Below are 25599 nucleotides of genomic sequence, written 5' to 3'. Positions count from 1 at the left end.
GGGTTTTTCTAGTTTGTAAACAAAGAAGGAGGGAGCGTGTTGATGGACGCCATGGGGACTGCAGCGGGACGGTTCGTGGGGCTGTGTAACCGGGAGTCATCCTGCCACGGGCGCGGCGGTTCCAGCGAGGTGCTGCAGGTACGGGGAGGAGCAGGATGCTCCAACAGAGGAGGGCTTTGAGCTCTGGGGATGCAGACAGCAGCTTCTCTGCTGGCTCTGAGCCCCCAGTCAGGCCACAACCTTGATCAAAACAGCCCCAGCTGCTAGAAGAAACCGAGATCCAGTGCTGAACTGAAGGTAGGCAGGGGTCTAAAGATGCAGACAAAATGCTTAGGATAATTTCCAAAAGCTCCCTATCAGCTCGAGTGCCAAAAACCTTAGGGGAATTGAAGAGAGATCCTCAACTGGTGGAAACTGGTGTAGCTCCTCCCAGGGCCCACCTCTGGTCAGTCTTTGCTAGCTCTCTCCAGGTCCGGGGTTCCCATAGCTCTCATAAATAAACTCCACGGTCACCTGTACTGAACAGTTTTGCCTTGCTTCCCCTCCATAAATACACCAGCACTATCTCGCAATGCCAGCTTAACCTAAGCTGAGCCGCAGAGCTCCCTGACTCGGGAGCTGTCAGCGAGGTACGGAGAACCCAGCACAGCTTCCCTCCACCAACAGAAAAGAAATACACATGTACATTCACACGCACACTGCTCGCTTAGCACAGTCCATTAAACTCAGCATGAACTCTGGGCCCAGCCGTAACCCATGATATTTATGAATATCTTCCTGTGAAGGACGTGGAAGAAGAATACAGCTGCTGTGGAGCCCCTACCCTCCCTCCCCTTCGCTCATATCTCACACATGAAATCTCAGCACTGTTCCACGTAGCTGGGGCTGGCAGAGCAGGGTCAGCTCCTGGCTGCTTCTCCATTCTGCGTAGGAAAGAAGAGGACGGGACAGGAGAAATGCTTTTGCCCTCCATCCCGTGGTCTGGGAAAGGCCCAAGTCCCACTAGGAACATATCAGTAGGGCTTTCCCACTGAAGCCTGGCTCCAGCATGGGCTGCGGCCGTGCTAGCTGCTGGCCTAGGAGGTGTTGCTGGATCTGCACAAAGCAGGGGGAGATGTGTGGCCGGACCTGCCACAGCCCCCAGCAGGATGCTCTTTGTCGGAGCAGTTGCAGGGGCTGCAGCACAGAGGCTGCTGCGAGGGCTGTGGTTGTCCAGTGCCTTCTGCATCCTTCCCTGAGAAAAGGGCAAGCATATGATACCGAGGAAGAGTTGTTACAGCTTATCAGCCTGCATGACACAAATATGCTTCTTCCAGTTTAATTTTACAGTATCTGTGTTAAAAGGGACCGTCCCTAGTACCTGGTCCCTCTAGTCATCTGAGGAGGGAGTGTGATAGAGAAAAAACATGGGGATTGGTGGTTGCTGACTGTTCTTACTTCGACTCTTCAGGTGCCATACAAAATCCAGAGGTTTGCACTGCCCAGTTTGCTCTTACCTGGGGCAGAACAACCCAGGATGCTCCCAAAGTGGGAGCCTGTGTCCTTAAAAGCTGTACATGGAACGGTGTGCCCAGGAGCCCCAGCTGCAGATGTCTCTCTCTCTTGGGAAACAGAAAGGACATGGTTCTGATCTTGTATTTAGGAGAGGCTTGACTGGTACAGAGACCGTGCTGAGGTGTTGGTGGTGCTGAAGAGATCGGGACCAGACCTGTTGTCCCTTTGTAGCTTCATTCTGCAGGGAACCCATGGGAGATGTTGCTGGGATGTGTGAACAGGAACACCCACATTCATAAAAGAGCTCAACCACCACCGAATAAAACTATCAACCTAGCGAGAAGATGGGAGTTGCCATACCCTGACCTCATTTACTGGCCTCATCTGAGAGACTCTAGTGACAAGATTATTTTAAGGTGCCTTTTCCTGTGCTGCTGTGTTCTGCCTCCCAGCTACAAAGCAGCCTGCCCGTGCCAAGCACACTTAGCGTGTCCCACACTGCTGCTTCCCTGCCATGCCAGTCACCTGCCGCAAGGGTATTCACAGGGCACAACAGCTTCAGGAGGCAGCTCAAGGAGACAGAAGACCCTTTCAGACCATCTCCTTCCCATCCCTGCTGAGCCCCATGTCACTTTGGAGTCATTGGCACAGATCAAGGGCTCTCCCTTTTGTCTGATAAGTCATTGTGTGGGGTAACACTGAAGGGTCTGCTCTCTCCCCCCACTCCTTTTGAATAAGCTGCAAAGAGCTTCCGAACTGTCCAATTAAAATAACCCTGGGACAAAAATAGGATGAGAGACTGCTACTTCAAAAACAAAACAATTAAGCAAAGCCTATCCCTTCCCCTTCCCAGAGGCTCCTATGGAAGTGGCGGCTTTTGAGCCAGAAATCACTGCTGGGTTGGGTATTTCTGGCACTCGAACCCAAGGCAAGCAATGACCTCCCAGTGCTGGCTTTGGAGGAGAGGCTGCACCGAGCGATGGCAGCAGATGAGACCAGGCTTGCAGGCACTGACACGTCTCCCCTCAAGGCTAATCTCGCCGTAGCCTGTGGAAGAGCAAAAATAAGATTGTGAGTGTGAGAAAGAGCCGAGCAGATGTTGGCACGAGCTGCACCAGCAGCCAGCCAAGCCTGGTGGGGGGCCGTGCAGCAAGCACCATTTCGGGCCTCAAGACGGCGAAGGGAGAACGGGTTTGGTCTTGGGCTCACGGATCCGGGTCTAACACCAGTTAGCACCTTAAACCTGGTGCTGACATAGCTCCATGGCTGCGGGACCCCTGGCAGGTAAGGGTTAGGCTGTCTGCCCGCGGGTTGCGTGGCTGCACTCCTACCACGGATCCTCAGGTCGCAGGTTGAAGACCAGCTGCTGCTGCCGAGAATGCACACAACCAGGAGCTACACTGAGCGGTTGTGTCTGGAGTGTAAAAGCCTTGCCGATCACAATAGTGCTGCTATAAATGTGCTTCTGTATTTCAGAACTCTTTGCTTGAGCTGCGGGATGACTGTCCGTAAAGTTACGCTCAAAATGCCCAGGGATCGAGTGCTGGGTACATAACTTCAGAAGTTTATCCTGCAGGGAACACGTCACTTGAGCCCCACTGCCAGCTGAAATCATTCTCGGGTGAAACCAGGGACTAACATAATCACTGCGGTTGTCACAGGAATGCCAGGGGTAAACTTCTGGCTTCAGTTACATCAGTGCAGCACCAAATTAACCTCATGCTTCTGTTCCTGAGGTCCCTTTGTTGCGGGTGATTTTCCTGCCACAACATTCTTCCTTTCAACTCTTTTAGCTCATGTGAAAGATGAAAAAGGGTCTTACGGTCTTGTCATGAGGCTGGTTCTTTGGGATTCCCTCTTGACTCAGCACTGCCTGGGCTCTTCCCTTGCCTCTTTGAGTGGTATCCCTATGAAACATACCTAGGGCTTAAAATAGTCTCGCAAGCTCTTCCCCGTGTGCATTCTGGAAAAGCGAATAGCCCTTATGCAAGCATGGGAATTTGTCTTACTCCTTTTGTTTCTCCAAACTCTGGTCACAGGATAGCAATACAGACTAAGCTGACATATTATTCCGAGAAGAATTTGAAAAGCTGGAAATAATTTTGTTTCCTTTGTTCTAGGAAAGGGATCCACATGGCCCTGCCAGCCCTCCTTGTTCGGGGCAGAACGAACGGGTTGCGAGGCTTGCTAGCGTTCGAGCTGCGTCCTGGCCCTTGCTGTTTCCTCTGGAGGAAGATGAGCACAGCAGAGGAGGAACTTCACCGGTCAAGGGGGCTTGCAGAGGGACAGCATGTTTCAGTGTTTTAGCAGAAAGGCAATGGCATTGGTGAGTCTGTGCAGTCGGTTATTTATTTCCCCACGTGGAACATCAGGGACAAATAGAGCTCTGACGGTTAATGCCAGAGTTGAGAACATTTCTGTGGTTTTTGAAGGTGTTGAGTGCCAAGTGGCCAAGAGCTGCCCTGGCAGGAAAAGTCTTTTTTCCTTACCTCCCTGAAACATAGCCAGGCTCCATAGTTTTCATTTTTCCTATCCCCCCTTTTTTGAGGTCAGGAAACTTTGGGCTCAAAATTTTAATAATTTTAGAATCCCCAATAACTGTTTTTTAACAAAGCCTCTTGACCTAACAGATTGGCCTGTCTCTGCCAGGCAGGTCATTAATTTCCAGTCTAATGCACCAGGGAGAACATTGTGAAATGACTGCATAAAGAGGCATTAGAGTAAAGATGATTTGGGGCTATTTTCCTGGCAAAGAAATTGAACTAGCTACGGCTTTTCTTTTACCTGACTCATGACTGTATCGCAGGGGTCAGATTGGAAAAACAAGTGAATGTTATTCACCTACAGCCTGCTTTCAGACCCATCTCTGTGCACCTCTGATGCCAGAATGACATCGTGCTTCTGGGGGTGAAACAATTTAAACTATAGAGATGAAAATTATTGGTTTCGATGTCTTCCTTAAAAAAAACAGCAACAACAACATCAGACTGAGGCTTTGTAAAACTGTTTTGAAAGTGGCTGTTGCTGCATCTCTTGTGTAAAATGCTAAAACCTCTGAGTAGTCTATCAGAGTGGCTGTTTTACCAGCAACAGAGTGTTTTAAAGGCTGTGGCAAAAGCCGTGCTGCATAAAAAGGCTCTGAACTTAAAGTGCTTTAAGCAGGTTTGTAACAGTAATGCCGTTGTGCCTATACATAAAAGCGTATGAAAAAAGCAGCATTTGTAGACAGAACTAATAGCGTTTCACTGCTAGCTAATAAAACTGTCACCTCTAAATACACCAGGAGGGATTCTAACATTACACGAGTTTCTGGGGAAGGAGCTAGGGGGCAATTGTTTCGGACGGGGCTAGGGGAGGGGAGAAGCAGCAGGCATCATGCAACATACAGGCAGAGCAGAGGGTGACCAACTGCACAGCACTGACTCTGCTCCCATCAAAGTTCCACTGGATGCCTCGTGCAGGTTGCAGCCTGCTGAAAAACGTCATCTTCCTCAGCTTGTGGAAGTTCAGGCTGTCTGAAGGCAGCGATGGCTGCAAATACAGCCTCTTTCCTTACCAATTTTTTTGTGAAATTATGCCATTTTTTATAACAAGTCTATTCGTGGAGCTTTGGACTCGTGTCTTTTTTAAACATTTGTGATATGAAATTTCTAAAAAATCTACTAGTGAGAAAACAAATGAAAAAAAAAAAACACAACAAAACTCAATTGTGAAAGACCAGCCTCACAGATGTGTGACTGTAAGGAAAGTAAAGAATTAAGAACATGTAAGTGAAAGTCTGACACCGCAATTCACAACTTACTTTGCATCATTGTTTTTGTGTCAGCGTATAACTTACAGCAGGCTCCGCAGATCTTTGGAGGAAGATCAAGTTCTGTAATTAGCAGTGAAATAGTTGGCTTAGAGCTAATTGAAAGGTGTCTGCATTCCAAGGCTAACACTCCCTTCAGCTGAGAGAAGTCTCTGCCTCTCTCAAGGTGCGAGACTTGTGTTAACGCTGGCTCACAATTACAGCCCCAAGGGCTAGAAAGCTGATCAGACTTGGTGCTGGGATTCATTTGTGCCATGCAGGAACAGGCTGGGGGGAGCCCTGCCTGGCCTGAACTTGTGGACCCCACTGACCCCACGCCTCTGAAGCCTGCCCCTCTTCTGCGTTGGGATCGGCTGTGAGAGAAACCAAATAACCCAAGGATCCCCTCCAACCTAAACTGATCACCGATTCCCTGTAACGGGCTGGAGCTTTTCCAAAGGAAAGGTGTGGGCTGGAATCCCAACCCCTGCCGAGGGAGGCACAGGTCCCGCAGGCCGCTCACCCCTCCAGGCCCTGCCGGCCTGGCGGAGCTCAGGGGCCTGTGGCTGCCTGTCGGGCTGGGTGAGGTGTGCGGCTGCGGATTTGGGGACACCCGTTCAATTCAGGAGAGCTGCTCTGAGGGGCCGAGTCCTGGGTTTTCAGGGCGGATATCCCTGGAGCTTAGGTGGTGCCAGAGCTCTTAGCGTCTATGCTCACTGCACAGTCAGGGGGTTGCAGGCCCGGTGATTAATGCAGTAGCCAAAAAATAGAGAGACCTCTCTTTAGCACCCTCTCTTTCATAAGTCCTGTTATCGTGAGCAAGTCCTTTTGTGCCCCATCTGTGGAAGTCCAGTGAGGACCAGATCCTATAAAGGACGGAGTGCTTCTCAGGTACGTCAGAGGTGTGCACCAGAGAAGTCCTCTAGATCAAAAGGCCTCCTTAAATGAGCCTACCCAAGTCTGCCTTAACTATACCCTCCCTCCCTGCATTTTTCCTTCAGGATAATTAAGCATGCAGTAAGTTAAGAAGTGGAAAAACCCCAGGAAGCATCTATTTCACAGGTGGGTGCAGCTGACTCCTTCCTCCTGGGGCCTTTTCCTCCTGCGGATCTGTGCAAGCCAAAAGCCTGGGCACAAACGCTCCTGGCCATGGCCGTGATTCACAACCGTACCCCAGTTTCCCAGGCAGCAGGCGTCTCAGAAGATCGCTGGTTATCACGCTACCCAGTGGAGACCTGTGCTCGCCTGCGGGTGATGGGGACGTTGTTATTGCACCCTGCCAAAACACGGGCACAGAGAGATTGCCCTTGGCTTTGCATTGCCCCTGAGGTCTGGTTTTCTTGGCAGACCATTGACCAGGTTTTTGGGCCCTGGGGCACTGCCTGCATGAGCACACCGTGGTGCTGAGCGTGTCCTGGTGCCCACACTGCCTCCGGGTGTGGGGCTGCAGCCACGGCCGGGGCCAGAGCAGCCCAGGTTAGGCAGCGAGGCTGCAGCAGGGCTGCCTGTCCTACCAGGGCCTCTAGTTCAGGGCCTGGCTGTGCACAAACTTCTGCCCTCCTGGATGAAGGGAAATGGTCTCTGCTCCCAGCTGTAGCTATCAAAAGCTTCACCCCTTCTGTAGCCAGGATCCTTCAAGGAAAATAAAATATGGTAATGTTTGGGAAGGTGTTTTTTTTTTGCCATGTTTACAGCAGGTTGCAGCCGGCCGGGAGGCAGAGCACACAAGCTAGGCAGAGGAGCCCTCGTTGCAGGATCTTGATCATTATTTGCATTATTTGGGTGAAATCCTCCTGCCTGCGTTATGCAAGAAGTCGGGTCAGCTAGCTGTGGTGGTCCTTGCTGGCCTGAGAGCCTCCCAGCTGGCTGTGTCCTGGGTCGGGGCGAAAGGCCAGATTTCTCACAAGAACAGAAACAGGGCAAAAGGGAGGGAGAGGAATGTCAAGTGCTCCGATTCAAACCCAAAGCCTGCTTTTCTTTTCTTTCTAAGAGCCCAATGCCTGTGGTACGCTGCTCTGGGATGCCTTCTCGTTGCAGTTACGTCCTTAGAGGTGGTGACTTTCTTACTCTTCACCTGTTCTGAAGCAAGTGAGCAGTATGGTCTGGGTAACGGTGTTATGCATCGATCGATGGGGTTCAGTGTCGTTGCTGGTAGTCCCCCTGGGTGCCCTCGGTTTTGTGCTCCGTGGTAAGCTGCAGAAGTGGCTCTTTGCCTCCTGCTGTGATCAGGCTCTGGGGGTACTTTTTGTCTGGCAAGCTCTGTACCTAAGCACTGTCTCTTTCCGAACTTGCCAAGAGGGTTTTTATATATTTTCTTCCTTTATAAGGGCATCGAGAAGCACTCCACCCATCCCAAGTTTTGTGACCCTCGATAGGCTTTGATTTCACAGTAAATCCTCAAATACAAAGGAGTGTTCCTCCCAGCACTAAAATAACCAGAGACTTCATCAGTGAACTCTGCAGCCAGGGACGAAATTTGTGCTGTGCTCGGCTCCCATAGAAGATGGGCACAACAGCATGCCCTCAGGCCGTAGGATCTGACGAGGGAGGCTGAGAGGGGAATCCGAGGTCTGCAGAAGCCACAGGGTGTTGTCTGTGCGGTTGGGATCTCATCCCAAGGCTGTGCTGAAGCGGGGAGGGAAGGCTTTTCCTGCCCTTGCCATCCTCAGGACAGGGTAACCTTTCCCACTCAGGCTGGAGTCGGATGTGCTGCAGCATTTAGCCTTTCCTGAGCTGTGATGCTGCCTTTGTGTGCTGCTTTCTCGTGACAATTCACACTAACATCATGGTACAGTTGATGCATATGGAGCAAAGGAGCTGGATGGGGCCATCAGAAGGCAGCTCAGGAGCTTTGGTCTTCCTCCACTGATTATAACGAGAGCCTAGAGAGATTAGACTTCTCTTGTAGATGCCTTAATTAAGTGCTGAAGGATTAGGTGGCACGAATCTGATCCCAAATGTCTGTCTAGGCTGGGGCTGAATTAGCATTGAACTTGAACTGCAAGGAAGTTCTGGAAGAGACCACCTCAGCCAGGGGGTCAGAGTGATTACTTCTGATCCACTCCATCGGTGGCTTTTGCTCAGACCGGCCAGCCAGGTGAATAGGAACCGTCCTGGAAGGAGCAGTCCTGAGAGCCACCAGCGTGTCCCATGGGTGACTGAAGGGCTGGGAGGCAGGGGACAGTCCTGGCGGACTGAGTGAGCACCATGCCCTTTACCATGCTGCTTGCTCTGTTTTTTTTATTTTGGTTTCCGCAGGGAGAGTGCCACTGAGAGAGATCAGAACCAAAAAAACCCTGTGCGTTTGCCTTATTTTTATTCTTTAAGCTTATGTGATGTTTAGCAATTATCTAAATGTCGTCTTCTTTAATTACCGTGAATTCAGGAGAGCCACTGGCTGGGCAGGGTGAGTGAGCCCAGAACGTAACAAGGTGAATTAAACACCCAGTATTCTTTGCTCGGGGGAGATTTTAAGCAGGGTTGACATCTTCATCCCTTCACCTGAAACAGCTCATGCAAAAAGAAGAGCTGGAAATTGGTGTTAGCCTGGGTTTTTTCTCCCTTTGATCATTTGGAGTCACTCAGCCCTCGTGTTCTTCTCTTGGCTCCTGGCAGGTGACATCCTCGCTGGGGTGAGCAGCTCAGCTGCTAGCACCAGGGTGAGCTTGGGTTGTCCCAGTGCCCTAAGAAAGGATTGGGCCACGGGCACAGGATGCTCCCAGGGATCTCCAGCTAACATTGTCCGTGCCCTGCTGCTCCCTGACCTTTTTTTCAGCTTGTAGTAAAAAGGTGCCTTTGTGTTAGACTTGGTCTGGGCTCTGAGAGGCAGCGTGGGCTTTTCCATCCCAAGAAATCCTCATTTGGAGGGTTCTGGCACAGCGCCTGGCGCTTCGCAGTGAAGAGCCCGGGGCAAGGTGTTGGTTCTGTAACTCTCTAAAGGACCGCGGGCGTCCAGCCGCTCGTCTCTGAGCAGGGACGGGCACAGCAGGCTGGCAACGGCAGAGGTAAGGTGGCTTGGTGGCGGAGCAGGATTGCAGCTCAGGACTCAGGACTCTTCGCTTATGTTACTGTCCTGGGAAAGTGAAGGCAGTCAGGTGGATGATGATGAGTGGCCTGGTAAGGGTGTTTTATAATTTAATTATTCTTTATTTTTGTTGTAGGTTGAAAACTTAATCTGCCGTTGTATTGCTGGTCCAGTGCTGAGCATTCTCCGCAAAGCTCCTGACAGGTGAGTGAGTATTATGGTTTTGCTTGAACAGTTCCTTTGAGGTCATGCAGCAGGTTTACATCAAAAGCAGAATTTGGAAAATCCCAGCTCAAGGTGAAACTGTTGCTCTTGGGCAAGGAGCAATACATGAATCGATCTATGCGTTAAGCACTGTCCTTTCAAAAATACTCAAATATGACACTTTCAAGTGCCCCGTACGGTTTGGAATTCGGCTGTGGTTTATGTTCTTGCCGTGTGAGATGAGAACAGAGGTGTGTAGCACTTTATCCCTGTCTTATTTATGAGCTGTGGGAGAACATCTTGCAAAATGTGAGCAGCTAATTTTAGGCGGCAACATAGTTTAAGGTGCCAAGCCTTCCAAAAAGGGAAGGAATGTATATCCAGCTAGACAGCCTTCAGCTCCGAGCTGCTCTAGGGCACTGGACATTCCTGCACCCCCAGGACATTAAATCTCCTGCGTGCAGACAGAATCTTTAGTTGTGACATGAGAGGTAGCTGTTAGGGAGGTGATTGTGAAATCTCTCATCTTACAGAAGAGGAAAAGGAGGTGCATCCGAGGTGTTTTGCACCGTGCTTTCCAGCCCCAAATCCCCAGGAGCTTTCCAAGTGTTAATTAATTAAGAGTCAGAGTTGTCTGATTTCAGCAGTGGACAAACAGCAGCATAGGGAGTGGGGAAGCTGAGATAATTTGCACAGAGACCTAAAGGGACTGGAATAAAATGCAGGGCTCGACTGCCAGCTAACGTGCCCTATACTTGGAGGGGGGGAAAGAAGGAGGCTGAATGTATAGGACCTGCTACACACTCCCTGTAGTTGTCTTTGTCTGCTGTCCTACTTCCCAGCACACTCTGCTTGGACGTGGTAGGGACCCTATGGCACAGCAAGTTCTGTGTATGCTCCTGCCCTCTGCTTTATGTTGGCCCAGAGTAAGGTAATACGCAGTGCTGGCATCACTTCTACCCTGGGAAGGTCCCCGAGCCAAAGGCACAACTCCATCTTTTAAGGCTACTCCGTGCGCAGCGCAGAGGATCACTGTCCGGTACCCAACCTGCTCTGTCCCATCCCAGGCCAGCGAGGACTAAGAGTGCCCTCTGCTGCACTCATTCTCCTCGTCTTCATGGCAGCGTTGTGCTTGCTATTTGAGAATAAACAAACCAACTATTTAGTACACAAAGCAGCTCTTTCATATTCTAAAGGTCTTTTTGTGCAGGTGGTGCAGAAGCCAGGTTCTGTATTTCAGCAGCAAACAGAAAAAATCATGCCCTGAGATAAGACCGTGTGCTATCCTGCATCAATCCTGAGGCACAAATAAAGTGCTACAGGGAGCTGCTGTCCTTTATCAACAACCTTCACCCCGTCGCTTTTCATTGCCTCGTAAAACAAACTGCTCCTCGTTGCGGGAGTCCAGACATCTGTCTTCATAGTCATGAAGCTTTCATTTCTTGGAGCTGGTGGCGGCAAGCGCTGGTGATGCGCAGTCAGATGTGGTACCTACTTGCTGCTAACAGTGCTGAACTTTCCATCTCGCCCTCCTGTTCAAAGCGGAAAAAAGAAATGCGAGCCATAAAGCTGTCCTTATTCAAGTTCCCAGCTCTTGCAGCCAAAAAAGAATGGATGTAAGTAGGGGGGGGAGCTCAAGAAAGCTGTCCCAGGCTTCATACTTCTGGAGTTAGAGGGATAAATTAAAAAATAATAATCCTGCTCTTACTGGGATGTGATTTACCCATGCGGAAAGAAACTGATCTGCAGGCTCCGCCGGCAGCCCCGTAACTGCCAGGGCCACAGGAATCTGCTCGTGTTCCCTGGAATTTGGACATTTTTTGTTGCACCCATTTCGGGTTGCTTTCCAGATTGTCATTCAAGTGCGGGGCACGCCCCCTCCAGGAGGCTATTTAAAGAGAAGCTGATGTGCAACTTTCTCCAGAGAGAGACGAGAAACTCCGAAGGAGAAGGGAGTGAGAGTGAGCGAGTCAGCCGGCAGCCCGAATCCCCTCCTTCCCCTTGACTCGGGATGTCCGGCAGCGTGGGGATGGTGACCTGGACCCTGTTCCTCCTCCTCCTCCTCCTCCTCGCACCTGGCTGGGTACGTATTGCCCTGCAGCCGCTCCGTTTGCTCCCTGGGCATTGCAGCTTCTTGCTTTGATGCATGCGAGCGCTTCAGGCTGAGTACCCCTCCGCAGCTGCCACCTGCCTCCGGAGGTTTCCCGGAGCGTGGCTGGTAGCAGGGCAGCGCAAACGCGCAGCGTAACTCATCGCGCTCGGGGCTGCGCCGTGCGTGACGCCCGGCATCTCGGGATCTCTGAGCTCCTGGCAAACGTGGATGGGTTTTGCTTCACTTTGCTCCTGGGAGCTAGAAGCCAACCCTGGTTTACGAGAGGGAAGGACTGGACAGAGAGAGGGGAGATTGCTGGGTTTACAGCACTGCAAGGAGTAGCCTCATCCCAGTTTCTTACCATCATCATCCTCCCCCAGCTGCCACTGAATCTACCCATTTGTCCCTGAAAACAGTGATCCGAGGAGGAAATTAGACTGCAGCCTCTCCAGGGCAGGGCTTGTATCTGGTTTTTTGTGTAAAAGTGCTTGCACAGAGCAGCTGATTCTGCTTACGACTTGTGTGTGCTACTACAGCACCAATAATAGCAGGAACATTGCCGCAGTCATTAATGTCCTCGTTAGCATGAGATCTAAATTGCAGTAAGGGCCTTTCGGGTTGGGGAAGAAGTCAGGTTCACAGGCAGAGCCGCTGCTTTGCCAGGCTGGTTGCGCTGATAGCTGCAATAACGTCTGGCTGATAAGCTCTGATTGCTCCTGGCAGCGCTCAGCAACGTGCCAGCCCCTGGCCTTCCGGGAAAGGTGTCCTGGGCACCTGGCACAGCTGAGATCCGAGGGTAATTTCTGCTGTTTGGGGTCGTCATCTTTTTTCTTGGGCTGGCAGCATCGTGCCAGCCATATAAACACCAGCAGTGAATCGCGTGGCTGTGTCACTTCATCGCTGATCAGGGATGCTGTCACTTGCCCTAAACCTTGGAAATGGGGCTTTCGGCTTTCTTCTATTCCAAGCTCTAAGAGTGATGTTCAGCGGACAGAACGAGGGAATGAGAGCTCTTCCTCCTGGATCTGCCTCTCGGGGTGCTCAGAGGTGAGAGCAGAACCAGGGTGCCGGCAGTTAGGTTTGGCTCAGCCTGGGCAAGTCTCCGTGCCTCTGCTCTCTGCCCGTGACATTGGGGTTGTGGTTCTCGCCCCTGGGAAGGGGCTGTGCACGGCGCGCTGCCACAACCTGGGAAGGTGCCTCGAGCCCTGTGGTGCAGGGAAGGCAGGTGTTATCCCTGATAGTTGGGTGTTTGCGGCATGTGAATAGCTGTGTTTTGACTGCTTGTTCTATACCAGGCTTGGAGTGTGAAAGAGAACCAATTATGTGTTTATTGCATTACTTCTACCTCGCAGCATTAACCCCTGGCTCCCAAGGCGCTTTTCAAGCAGCCAGCTCAGCTTCAGAACGCTGCTTCCCGGCCCTTTGAAGGCAGTCGTGAGCCCAAATGCATTTTATAAATGCTCTTTGGTTTGGCCCTCTGAGCTGGTTCCCTGGGCCCATATGGACATAGATGAGGAATGAGAAGCCATCCCTGGTGGTGCCACTTTACTGCTGCAGCGGTGTGGGCTCGTGTCCCCCAACTCACACCTTCACCAGGGTGTAGGGGAGAGGTTTTAGGTGAATGTGAAGCAGGAGGCACGTTCTCACCTCTTTTCCCCCCAGGTAGCTGGGTTCAGCCCGCAGGGCAGGCAGGAAGCTCGTTCTGACTCAGCTGAGTGGACAGGACCCGGAAGGAGTGGTGGGGAACACGTGAAGCACAGAAACGGGATTTCTCTGGCCAGGATGAGTTTATTCCCACTGGGGCTTGACCATCGCTCAGGGTCCCGTGAGTGGCGGGTTCACACGTGGTGTTTGAGATCAACACGAGAGCTGCCAGCAAAGCCAGTGGCGAGTCAATATTCTGGGCTTTAGCCCTAACTCCATAGCCTTGGTCTGTCATCCTGGTTCCACTGCTCTTCAAGTCCCCTGAAATATGTTAACAGAAACAAGATCGAGGCTGTTGTGAGTCTGAAGTTAGTGGTGGTAAAAGAGCGTAGTTTTAGGGACAGACCCGTCTGCGGAGGGGAATGAAATGTCAGGTCTTTAGGTGGAATCCCTCCGCACCCAGGTGCTAGGTTAACAGTTGGACTTGATGATCCTGGAGATCTTTTCCAACCCGGATGGTTCCACGATTCCATGAGATGTTGGTCTTTGTGTTTGGGTTGGTAGCAGAGCCTGAATGTGAGCGCTTGCAGTTCTTTGGGAGCGTTTGGGTGGTTTCCACGCGGTACTGAAACAACTCCTAGAAGCAGCCCTTGAAAATAACACAGGCTGGAGAGTGCTCTGTGGAAATGCAATATAATCCATCATTTAGGCTCCTTGAAATTGCTGTGAAAGCAAATTAAGTAATGGAGAACTCTAGGAAGTTGGTTCAGCATTGACTTTCTACCAGCTGTTCCCAGCTCGAGGAGTTCCCCTCGCCAGCCAGTTATCCAGTGCTCGCGGTCGGGAGCGCACGAGCCAAAAAAGATTTCAGCTCATTCTCTGCTCTCCTGGGCCCGCGAGAGGAGCAGGAGTTATAAATAGCACGAGCTGACTTTGCTCAGCAATAAAACAAGCAAACAGGAGTCCCAACACACCCTGAGGCCAGGTGGACGGGGTGAGGAAAACAGGCCCAGCTGAGCTGACTGGTAGGAAAATCTCTAAATAATGAAAAAAACCCTGCAAATGTGGCTGAAATGGGCCTGTTAAGCTGCGCTTTTGTGCCCGGGTGGGGGAAATGAGGCACAGAAGAAATAGGGGTGCAGTCAGCCAGCAGGTCTCTGATCCACTGGGGGTCTGAACCCAGATGTCCTTGTGCTGAGAGCAGCCGTAACGCAAGGAGGAAGCGGAGCTGATTGTAAACAGAAGGTAAAGCCAGGTGGGCTGGTTTCCTTGGGTGACTTCTCAGAGGAAATAAACAGCACCAACGATGATTAATGAAGGCAAGAAAGAGAATTCGGTTGGGTTTGATCCCATTGGATTCTTTGTTGTCCTGAAAGAGGTTGTTTTGCTTTGGCTTTCAGTAGGAGAGATATTTTGAGAGTGTTTCTTTATATGGCCTGTGGCTGACATCGCGCTGGAAAATGCTTGTTGTCGTTGTTTTTTTTTCAGTGCATGAATTGCATCTTAATATAGGCCCCGTGTTCGGAATGCTTTGCCTCTCTTATGATCTCATGTGCCCCCCACCCACTCATTCATGGTTAAATAACACGTCCTCTTGGCAGCTCCGGCTGCCGCATACATGAAGAACAGTAGGAAAGCAGTTCTGTATTTTTAGCGTCTTTTAATGCACTTCGGCAGCTGGGGAGGGCTCCAGATGACATGCCAGCTCGCAGCGAGTGGTCCGAGGACTGCAGCCTGAGAACAGCTGGGCTGCAGGCAGGAGAGGCTTAGTTCCAAAATACTTTGCACCGGGAGTTTTCAAGGAGAATTGTGCTGGTTCCCTCGGAGCAGGGTAAGGCTCTGGGAGGTCTTGTGAGCGGGGATTTAGGCTGATCCCTTTCCTATGCCACACTGCGGCGATTGTTGCAGAAGTGTAAAGCAGTTGGCATCTCCTGCTCCGTGTGATCTAAAGTCAGAACAGCTGCTTTGGGCAGCAGTCAAACAGCTGGAAAAGCTTTACTACTGTTATTAGTGACAAACGCAATATCCAAGGAAGCTGTTTCAAAGGCAAAGGCTGGATAGGACAAAACAAGTGCAAGCAGAGCTGTACCAAGATGGTTTTTGCCTCCTGGCTCTCTCTGATCCAGGTGTCCGTCCTCCCCCAGTGGCTGCAGCCCCTTCCTGGCTGGATGTCTCGGTCCTGTTGGGCTCCCTCCCCTCCACCCACCCTGTTTGCAGCTCTGAGCACAGATGCACGCGTCGTGCACGAGCTCGCAGCGATGCAGGACCCCAAAATGCCTCGCAGGTGTCAGCTGCCATCATCTGCACGCAAGGGTTGTACCAGCCCTGCGGCAGCTCCCCAGGGCAGCGCTGCGGGTTGGTGCCCTCACATCCCTCCGAAACTACCTGGGGAGCTGCAGTGGGCAGAAGCTGAACGGAGGAGCAGGGTCAGCACCCGGATTTTTCCGAGGAGGTGTAAGAGGATCCCAGAGGCTGTATGCTATGCACCTTTCACAGCTGTGGTTTTAGATCTTGCCCAAATCTGGGGACACGCAGAGCTGAGCCTGGTGCATGCACTGCGAGCTGATTCAGGACAAGGAGGCCCCAGAGGGAGGCACTGGAGAGCCCCTGGGATTTCTGCAGAAGGTAGCACTCCTCCAGCCACAGCCGCGTCTCTGCTCAGCGTCTGGAGTGGCCCAAAAGCCACGGGCGGGCTCCAGCAGGTGGGCAGCCCTCGGGAAATGCTCCAAGCGGGGCAGCCGCCAGGGCCCAGGGTCCCAAGGAGGGTTGCTCGAGTGTGCTCCCTGCAAAGGGGAGGGGAGAGCACTCTTCTGGGAATACCGGACAGCGCAGGATCCAGGGGGCAAAATGGGACTCAGGGGTGTTTCGTTCAGTTTTCAGCCCTGCTGGTAGACTTTGGGCAAGGCTTTTCTTTCCATGCCTGGCTTTTCTCATCGTTGGGCTGGATCTAATGATGCTACTGCAGAGCGCTTTGATGTCTTCTCCTAAGCAGGGCTGTGTAAGAATTGCTCGCTGCTCGTGCTTGCTCTTTTATTGCTTCCAAGGCGGCGGGGGGCTGAGCTGCGCCTGGGACTCCAAGCTACCGCTTGCCCCGTTTGTTCTGGCCCTGCTCCCCAGAGGCTCCTTTTCCTTGAGCTCCAGGTGAGTTAGGGATGAGGAAAAGACTGGCCTCGTGCACCCCTGGGAGCTGCATGTGCTGGCTGCACCCCGGGGCACCCTGGCGAAGCCGATCTGCCCTCCCTGCTGCCGGGGGCTGCGGAGGCGAGGGGGTGGCCGTGCTCGGAGCAGCTTCGTGTTTTGCATTTCTCTGCCTGGCTGGCTTGTGGGACACTCACTCTCTCCGTGGCTTGTCTGCCCTCCAGGTAGAACCGCAGGCCTGCACGTACCCATGCCAGTGTCCCTCGCAGCCTCTGCAGTGCCCTGCTGGCACCAGCCACGTGTTGGATGCCTGCGGTTGCTGCAAGGTGTGTGCCAGGCAGCTTGGCGAGCTCTGTTCCCTTCAGAAGCCCTGTGACCATCACAAGGGACTCTACTGCGACTTCTCCAAAATCCACAGAGGCAGCGGGATCTGCTTAGGTGAGAGATGTTTGTTCTGTTGTTGCGCAGTTTTCCTGTGGCCCCTGCAGCCCCCCCAGAAAGCCCCCGGCGCTCAGAATTTCCCGCAGCGCTTGGGGATTCAGCCAGCATCACGCTGTGAGACCTGTGCCAGTCCTGCGAGTCCACCGATACGCACACAAACTTCTTCCTTCTGCAGCGAAGGCCGTTTCCAAAGGCACGGCTGGGGGCTTGGGGCTCCCCTCTGTCCCTGGGACGTTACGGGAAAGCCTCTAACCCTGTAGTGCCTGCGGGTAAATATCAGCCAGCCAGGCTTTTATTGGAAAGTGCTGCTGCTTGTAAAAGCTCACCCAAAATCTCACTGCCTTGCGCTGGAGATCGGCATTTTGCACTCGACTGCTTACGTGCAAGAGGCGTAACGCATTTCTGGCTTCAGCACCTGGGTGGAAATAGGTGACCAGGTCGTTTGTAAAACAGTGTGCACGTGGAACCTGAGAGTCACCGAGCCAGGTAAACACAAACACAGACCTGTTCTCCCCGGGTTAATCCTGGTGCCTCTTCCCAGCATAGAAAGAATCGTTGCTCTGGTCGTTCAGTAGCTATTCTTAAAGCATGCAGAAATGTATTTTGGTATAGAAGGAAAAAGTGTATTCTGTCAGTCTCCTGTTCTTTGTTAAAACCAAGACTTACCTGCCCGTCTCTGCCAGGTGCTGACTTTTTTAATTCAAGCTTTTCAAAATAGTTAGGAAGACCCGAGGGCAGGAAGGTCGGTGTGAACACTTTGGGAAGTGTTCAGCCACTGCACGTGGCTTCTGTGGAAGTGCTCAGACTCCGACCTGAGGCAGGGCAGTTGGGAGTTCTGGGGAACCACACTGTCTCGCAATGCCAGGATCACATACAATTGTTTCTTTTTACCCTAATTAATGACTATAACTTGTAGAAGGTGTTTTCTCCTTCTTTTTGGGATGTTTCGGTAAGTTATATTTCATTTCTTTCCCCGGTTATTGTGATCTTTAGAAGCCACGTGAGCTTCCTTGTGCTTTCTGTAGGCATTGGTGCACCTAAGAGCTGATGACTGAAGCTCAATAAGGCCAACGTAGGTCTGATAATACCCAGTGGGTGTAAACTGCCTAATTAAGGCTGGAAATGAAGTGTGCCTTTGCAGTAGGAAAGGTAGCTGAATCACTGGGATGATTTACTCGGGTGTGGAGAAGGCCCCATCTCAAAGACTTTGCATGAAGACTGGATGTTTTTCTTAAAAAAAAAAAGAAAAAAAAAAGAAAAGAAAAAAAAAGAAGAAAAAAATGCTTCCTATTCCCTGTGAGGTACGGGCTCGATGCACAGATCTCAGAGTGAGAGTCCCAGCTCTCTGCTCTGTAGAAAATCAGACTTGAAGGTCACAACGGTCTTTCCTGCCTCTAAATGAGAAATAAAGATCTTCACGGTGAAAATCCCAGGTGAATACGGAGCAGGACATCCCCCTAAATTGGACCGAGGATTTGGGACATGTCCTTGGGCAATATTTTTGTAACGTCCACGCTGCTCTCTTGGAAGATGGGGAATTTTGGAGGCAGCGAAGGCAGGTGAAGCTGAAGTGATGAATGCAATGAATGGTAGGATCGGGTTGTGTGAGTAGAGAAGAGAGGGCTTAGAGGAATCCAAATAGGAAGATACGGGGAGAGCAGGAGGAGCAGAGAGGTGTTAAAATAGCATGGGGAAAGCTCGTGGGTTGGGTGCCAGGGGTGCCAAATGGAGCTGGTAAATAGCAAAGAGCCTCCTCTGCCCACTGCTGCCATCCCTTTTGGTGCCGTGTTGCATCGGGTCAACGGGAAGGCGAGGTTGCCGTAGGGTAGGAAGAGGCATGACGAAACGATTGGGTTTTGAACACATCATAAAATCCCCGAGCAGGCTGCCACGCGTTGGGTGGGGAGGGAGCGGCGTCAGCGGCTCCTCAGGGAGGGAGAGGGCTCGGGCTAAACAAGTGAGAGAGGGTTTAAAAATAAGTCTGAATGGCCCCGCGGAGGGAAAGTGGACGGCTTCCACTCTGATGGAAAAAGTGAGGGGGTTGAAACTTCTCAGTAAGAGCACAGGAGTATTTTTATACCAATGGCACTGAAAAGAGCTGCGAGTTGAGATCCAGCACTGGTGAGAAACGCGGTAGCAAACCAGGAGGATTTGTGTCCCCTTGAGGACGAGGAGGGATGGAAATAGGCTCGTTGTTTGGGCCAAACAGTTGGTCGGAGACAACGTTCTGTTCCACGGGCAAGCAGGACTAAGGGGAAAATAGATCAGGTTTCCTGGTAAGCCTCCTCAAGCCGCCAAGAATCCTTCATTTTGGTTACTTCCCAATAAATGTTTGCATGGATTTTTTTTTTAGGGGTCAGAATCGCAGAAAGCGGCAGCTGACTGTCCAAAAGCAGGATTTCTGTCCTGTGAACAACTTCTGAGATTTCAACATTTTGCTTCAGACTGAAGACAAAAAAAGAAAACCGTTAAAAAATACCAAAACTTTCCGTGAATTATTTAGAATACTTGTTTGGCTGTGCCAGAACTTTCTAATTTGGTTATACCAAAATGTTTCCTCTTGATATTTATAGTACCTAAAATAATTACCCAAGGAAAACGTTTCCCACGATGGATACTGTCTGATGAGTATTTTGGTTCAGACACGAGCTATTGTAAGAGCATAAAGGAAATCTTTGGTATCAAGTTGAAATGCTTCAGTTGTTTCTCATTGAAAACATTCACAAAATTGGTCTGTGCTTGCAAAGCTTTTAATCAAATCAGAATTTTCTGCTGGAAAACTTCTACAGAAAAACTTTGGGCTAATACAAATGTAAGAACTCGTGAGCGTTGTTCACACCCGCAGACTGAGGATCGCTCCCGTGTGTACGATATCGTCGTGATTCCCTTTTTTGCTCATTTAAGTTTTATCGGGAAGGAGTGAAAAACTCAGAGGAGGGCTGGCGGGGAGAGGTCTAGAGATCAGAGTGAACTGAGAGAGAAAAATTCTGGCAGGAAGGAAGACCATCAGAGGAGCCCAAAAGGTCATAAACTCAGCATGGCGTTTTGTAGGTCACCTTTAGATCTGTGGGAGAACTGCTCTTAGAAGAAGCCCGTTGCCTTTTGGCCTCTTAGGACAACTAGGAGCAGAGCTGCTGGCTCCTGTGCCTCGAGGAATGCGTCTTGCACAATGCCACGGGCTGGGCACTCTGAGCCCCCCGGGGAGACCTCTGACTCGACGCGGAGGGCTGTAAAGAGAACGCGTCGCTTGGTGGCTCATCCAAGTGGGGCACAGGGTCTGGTGGAGCGCTCTGGGAGGTCTGGCGCGGCTGGAGCCACTTCCACAAATCAACGTCAGTAACATCCTGGGGTCAGGGGGCCAAATGCTCAACGTGCCAACTTGTGCTGCAGCCAGCCCTGGGATCGCAGAGTCGGGGAGGGTCCGCACGTGGGGCTTGCCCCTCGCCAGCAGCCCCTTAGCCCCTGAGGCAGAGGCCGTGCTGCCAGCCCCTACCATCAGCTCAGCTTCTCCTCTTCCTCCAGCTCACGAGGGTGCGACGTGTGACCTGCTGGGCAAGATCTACCACAACGGGGAGAGCTTCCAGCCCACCTGCAAGCTGCAGTGCATCTGCATGGACGGGGCCATCGGCTGCATCCCCCTGTGCTCCGACGACCTGCGGCTGCCGTCCCCCGAGTGCCCCAACCCGCGGCGGGTGAAGTTTCGCAACAAATGCTGCGAGGAGTGGATCTGCGAGGAGGGCAGCGAGGAAAACCGCTTTGAAACAGCCATGGCAGGTGAGAGATGGGGGGGCTGCTGCGACAGGGGCAGGAGCGGTTTGCTGGGGGATAGAGGCAGAGCCGAGCTGCCTTCACTCACGTCTTGCGCCACTTGAGCTGGTGACAGCTCATCCCCTGGCACAAAGCGAGCAGTCTCCTACTCATCGTCCTCCAGAGCTGCCAGGCATCTGCTGGGGACGCGTGGCTCCTGTAGCACCCTGGCCTGAGCGTCTTGCAGCACCTAGAGCGGCAGAGGGAAAACTCAGGCCTCAGAGGAGCTGTGAGATGGCAGGATTGAACCAACCTCCCTGGACACTGCCCACCCCAGCTGCGTTCCCAGTTAGCTTCATCTGTTCCAGGCTGAGGGACGGAGGCGCAGCCTTCTGGGTGCGTGGCTGTGTTGTGGGCACAACGCGTTGAACTCCAGAGCTGCTGAGACCTTAATGGCACCGAGGGGAGGCTCACGCGCCCCCTGATACTGCAGCAGAACTGGCTGCCATCAGACTGTGGCAGGAGCTGTCCCTGTGCTCGCCTCTGTGCTCCTTCTGCCAAGAGCTGAGCACCTCGTGGGGTGGGTCAGTGCCAGCTGCTCACCTTTGCTCCTGTCCCTGAAGAGCTGGACCAAGCTGGGAGCAGCCACGGTCGTCTGCCCGGCTGTGTGCCACGCTTTGTCCCAAGCCCTGAACCTTGCCTTGTGTCTCTTCCTCTTGGCTCAGTTTTCAGGGAGGATCCAGCACGCAAACCGGAGCTGAACAACGTGCAGGAGAACTGCTTGGTGCAGACCACCGAGTGGAGCGCCTGCTCCAAGAGCTGCGGCATGGGCATCTCTGCGCGGGTCACCACCAACAACCCCCAGTGCCGCCTGGAGAAGGAGACCCGGCTCTGCATGGTCCGGCCCTGCGACTTCCCCACGGAGAAGACCAAGGTACCGGCTCGGGGAGAGGGGACACGACACCGGGAGTGCCAGGGACCACCTGGTTAGCTGCTTGTAAAGCATAAGCCTCTCTTCTGGGGTTTGCTCCACTGTCTCTGTGCCTTCCTGCCCGGAGACAGACAGTGCGCAGGGCTAGGTGGGCCTTTTGTCACATTCCTGTTAGCCCACTTGTTGCTGCTCTCTCTCCCTAGAAGGGGAAGAAGTGCGTGCGGACCCCGAAGCCACGCCAGAGCCTCCACTTCGAGTTTTCGGGCTGCACCAGCACCCGTTCCTACCGGCCCAAGTTCTGCGGCAGCTGCACGGACGGCCGCTGCTGCACCCCGTACGTCACCAGCACCGTGGAGGTGGAGTTCCGCTGCCCCGAGGGGGACTTCTTCCAGAGGAAGATGATGTTCATCAAGATGTGCTCCTGCCACTACGACTGCCCCCGAGACAACGACATCTTCCTGGCCACGTACCACCGGAGGATGATTGGAGACCACGCCAAGACGGAGCGGCAGTAGCCCCCTGCGTGCCAGATCCACGGGCCGAGGTGTCAGGAGGGCTCTGCAGTGCTTTCGTGGCTGTGTCCCGGGACATCGCAGCCTCTTCCCCCTCTGTGAGGGGCTGTGCTCTTCACGGCAGCGCCGTTCGCCACCAGTGGTCCCGGTGGCCGTGCTGACAAGCCAAGGTGTCTGGGGGAACGGCCCCTCCTGTCCCAGGCTGCTGACCTGCAGCCCGTGGTTGCCCAAAGGTCAGCGAGGGAACTGGAAACAGGCTCGAGCTGCAAACTTGATCCATGTTCCCACAGACGAGACGGGAGAGCGGATCAAAGCCGCATGGCTCCAGCCTGTCTCCAGCTGAGAGCACGCTGGGTACAGTTCCCCGTGGCCGCTGGCCTGCCAAAACCGTGGCAAACCCAGAGAATGAGACGGGGGAAGTCCGGGAGGCCTGAGCTAGCGCAGGGCTCTGCAGCCTCTTTTCCAGCAGAGTGGGGCTCTGGTGGGTGTGGATGCGAAGCGTCTTGGTGAGGAAAGTGGTCCTGGCCCCGTGCTGAGCCTTTCATTTATTTTTGGCTAATTGGACCCAACAAGTTGGCAAAATCTCTCCCCCATCCCTCTGCCCACCTTTCCCCCTGCCACCTGCTTTCCCATCAGCAGCTTTGTTCCAGACCAGTTTGCTCCCGGAGAGGCCGGATCCTCCACTGGGTGACTTGTCCTACAGGCAGCTCCAGGCTCTTTTTTTTTTTTTTCCTATTCAATTCCTTTTAGCCTCACGTGCCCATGAGGATGACAGCAGAGAGGCAGAAGGGAGCAGTGAGCTGTGCAGTGTCCTCGCAGGAACCCTGGTGTGGCTGGCGGCCTCCTCTCCCTGGTGCCTGTTTCAGACCCAGGGAGCTCTTCCAGCATGAGGTGGGGGTGAGCCAGGCTGCCTGTCTGAAGCGTGTCTCCTGGGGGGGCTGCTCCTGGCAGATTTTAGCGCAGCGAGGAGCGTTTCCGTGGTCCCAGTCTGCAATCACTTCAGAAGTGGCCGGGGGAGCCGGGCTTTGCTGGCTCACGCGTGCCCGGCGGGGCTGCGGCTGCGTTTCGGCTCTGGAGTCTGCTGCCTGTGGGTGAGGAGCTGGAGGAGCACGGTTCAGCTCATTCATCTCCCTGGGGAGTCTCAGGGGCTGGCGAGAGCAGTGCCTGGGTTTGTAAAGGGAGTGGGGCTCTGGAGTTAGGCAGGGCCAGGGCCAGTCCTTGGTGCTGGGGTTCTCCACGTTCCCTGCTCGCCACGGACCCGTGCTGAGCCTCGCAGCCGGTAGCGACCCGGGGCCGGCCACCGGCATCCCTGTGAGCCCCCGGCCAGGCTGAGGCTGCCCAGTGCATCTGGGCAGCTTCGTGATACCTGCCGAGGCCACCGGATGCATTTAGTCTGCTGATTTCAGCAGGAGCATCCAGGTGAGGGCCTGGCCTTGCTCCTTAACCCTTCCCTGCCTTCACCCTTCTGTCATCACTGCAAGGAATTCCTGTCCCAGCCGGGCAGGAGCAGGGGCTGCGCTGCGGCACTGAGCCCTGCCCCATCACCGCTCCCGTTTTGGGGCAGAGCTCAGTGTCGGAGGAGAAACCGAGCTGCTCACACACCTGGCCACCAAAACGCCGCCACGAGGCCAGCGTCCTGCATCCGCCCCTCGCCCCTCGCTCTCAGCCTGCGGAAGCTCGCGAGCCTTCAGCCTCCTGTTAAGTGTAATCAGTTATAACTGTAAATAATTCGCAGGATTATTTCTGAGGTTGTTTCTTTCCTTTGTAAAGCTCTCTGTACAGTTTTTGTACCCTGTTATCACAACCTTGCTCGGGGCCTCTTCGTGATGGAGATTTTCCCCTTGCCCTCCACTTCGGGTCTTGACTTTTCTCCTGCTGTTTACACGGCTTCTGAGCGTAAAACTAAGCCGAGGCTGCATCTCCCTCGCCGCTAATAAATCTATTTTGTATATCCCTGGCAGCATCCCTCCGGGCATGGCCCCAGCCCCTGGACCTGCTGGGATCGGTGCCCTCAGGGCTGGCAGCAGAGGGGTGGGGGGCCCAGGAGGCGTCCTGTTCCCCCTCCCAAAACGCAGTGGTGCTGGGGGCAGCGTCACGGGCACCTGGGGGTCCCCAAAGCGTGGGTGCCGCTCTGGGGGTGACGAGCAGAGCCCTCCCTTCGCTGCTTAACGACCTGAAGCCCTTAATACCCGGTTAAAAATAACCCCGGCAGCAGATGTGAGCAGAAGTCGGCGATAACGGGGCCAGAACGCGAGGGGCTTTGTGGCGGCTTAGCGGCTCATGAGGCCGCTGGCTCTGCCCCCTCCCAGGCTCCCTCTGCTCCCTGGGGGCGAGCCCCCGGCGCCCCAACTGTGCGCCCTCGCTCCTGCTGCACCCAGCCTTTATGCTTTGGGATCCCAGGGAGGAGTTGCTGCCATGGGGGATTTTTTGTAAGGTTTTTTATTACCCCACTGGAGGCCCTGTGCCTCAGCCTCCCGAAGTGCCAGTGGGGACACCAGGGCCCCCTGGGGGCAGCACCCCCAGCCCTGGGGCCGCGCTCCCCGTGGGCAGGGCTGGGAGCGAGGTTCCGGAGGCTGCTGGGGTCGAGGCACCCAACGTGGCCTCCGTCCTCTGCGGCACAGTGGCAGCACGAGGCCACCTCCGGGGCTGTCCTGGGGCCCCACCGCCCCTTATCGGCCCTTATCGCCCACCGCCTGCGTGGCCGTGATAACCAGGGCAGGGCCCTGGGTGGCTGCTGGGGATAAGGCAGGGTTTGGGGGTAAGGCAGGGTTTGGGGATAAGGCAGGGTTTGGGGGTAAGGCAGAGTTTTTGGGGGTCCTCGCCCTGCCAAGGAATGAGCAGCTGAGGCCGAGCCGTGGCCCCACGAGAAAACACACAGAAATCGCTAGAAATGAGCCCAAAACCTCCCCAAGCCGGGTGCCCTGGTAGAGGCCGGAGCAGGGAGGCCAACGCCGGGCCTCCGCGTGGGGAGGGGCCGGGAGGACCCCGGGGGAGACCCCGAGGGGATCCCCGAGCGCTCCGCTCCTTATATGGTTCGGCGACGTCACGGCGGCGCTCGGAGCCCCGCGCCCCTCTCGGGGACATTCCCCCCCCCCTCGCCCCGTGACGTCACAGCGCCACCTGCACGCCCCGCCCACTGCAGCGCCGCGGCGCCGGCCCCGCCCCCCCGGGGTCGTGGGCGGGGCGTGCGGCGAGGAGGGGGCGTGGCCTGGCGGCGCGGGAAGGCGTGGCGCGCCGTGACGTCACGGGGGCGGGGCCGGCGGCGCAGGTGGAGGCAGCGCGGAGCGGAGCGGCCCCGGGCCGGTAACGGCGGGGACGGGGGGGGGGCACCGGGAGGGACCGGGGGGTTCCGGAGCCGGGGGGGGGGGCGTGGGGTGCTCAGGGGGTGTCCCCCGTAGTGGGGGGGGTGGTCCCCGGTGGGGCCGGGCCGGGCACGGGGTGGGAGCTGCGGGGGGGTCCCGGTGAGCACGGGGGGATCCCGGGGGTACCCCGGGGGTACCGGGGGGCAGCCCCACGACCCCCCCCAAACTCGGGGTCCCCCCTGGGGGTCCTTCCCCTGCCCGGCTCCGGCTCCCCCGCGTC

General features: G+C 54.2%; 2 protein-coding genes across 20 annotated transcripts in view; both read left to right on the top strand.

The window, feature by feature from the left end:
* The first annotated feature begins 21 nt into the window (after positions 1-21).
* Positions 22-23968, top strand: LOC106045149 (CCN family member 2-like). The gene is made up of 8 exons (XM_013195522.3): positions 22-138; positions 3615-3820; positions 9445-9512; positions 11437-11595; positions 16611-16824; positions 20350-20601; positions 21300-21508; positions 21709-23968. The coding sequence occupies exons 4-8, from the start codon at positions 11524-11526 to the stop codon at positions 22018-22020; spliced, it is 1059 nt and encodes a 352-aa protein (XP_013050976.2). The 5' UTR covers positions 22-138; positions 3615-3820; positions 9445-9512; positions 11437-11523; the 3' UTR covers positions 22021-23968.
* A 1224-nt stretch (positions 23969-25192) lies between these two features.
* EPB41 (erythrocyte membrane protein band 4.1) overlaps positions 25193-25599 on the top strand; it is an 88349-nt gene continuing 87942 nt past the window's right edge. For 14 of the 19 annotated variants that reach the window (XM_066982556.1, XM_066982554.1, XM_066982553.1 and 11 more), the window contains exon 1: positions 25194-25320. The gene's annotated coding sequence lies outside the window, so the exon portion shown is untranslated. Of the gene's footprint in view, positions 25321-25599 lie in introns of all 19 variants that reach the window. The other 5 variants (XM_066982564.1, XM_066982563.1, XM_066982562.1 and 2 more) reach the window with 2 other exon arrangements.

The sequence above is a fragment of the Anser cygnoides genome, chromosome 24 (genome assembly GCF_040182565.1).
Source record: "Anser cygnoides isolate HZ-2024a breed goose chromosome 24, Taihu_goose_T2T_genome, whole genome shotgun sequence".
NCBI classification, from domain to species: domain Eukaryota; kingdom Metazoa; phylum Chordata; class Aves; order Anseriformes; family Anatidae; genus Anser; species Anser cygnoides.
This window is presented reverse-complemented; position numbering and strand designations above follow the sequence as displayed.

Excerpts from the sequence above, each read along its gene's own strand:
- LOC106045149 (XM_013195522.3), top strand. The coding sequence starts at position 11,524 with ATGTCCGGCAGCGTGGGGATGGTGACCTGGACCCTGTTCCTCCTCCTC. Across the intron at positions 11,596-16,610 it reads TCCTCCTCGCACCTGGCTGG|GTAGAACCGCAGGCCTGCAC; the intron begins GTACGTATTGCC and ends TCTGCCCTCCAG. Across the intron at positions 21,509-21,708 it reads TCCCCACGGAGAAGACCAAG|AAGGGGAAGAAGTGCGTGCG; the intron begins GTACCGGCTCGG and ends CTCTCTCCCTAG.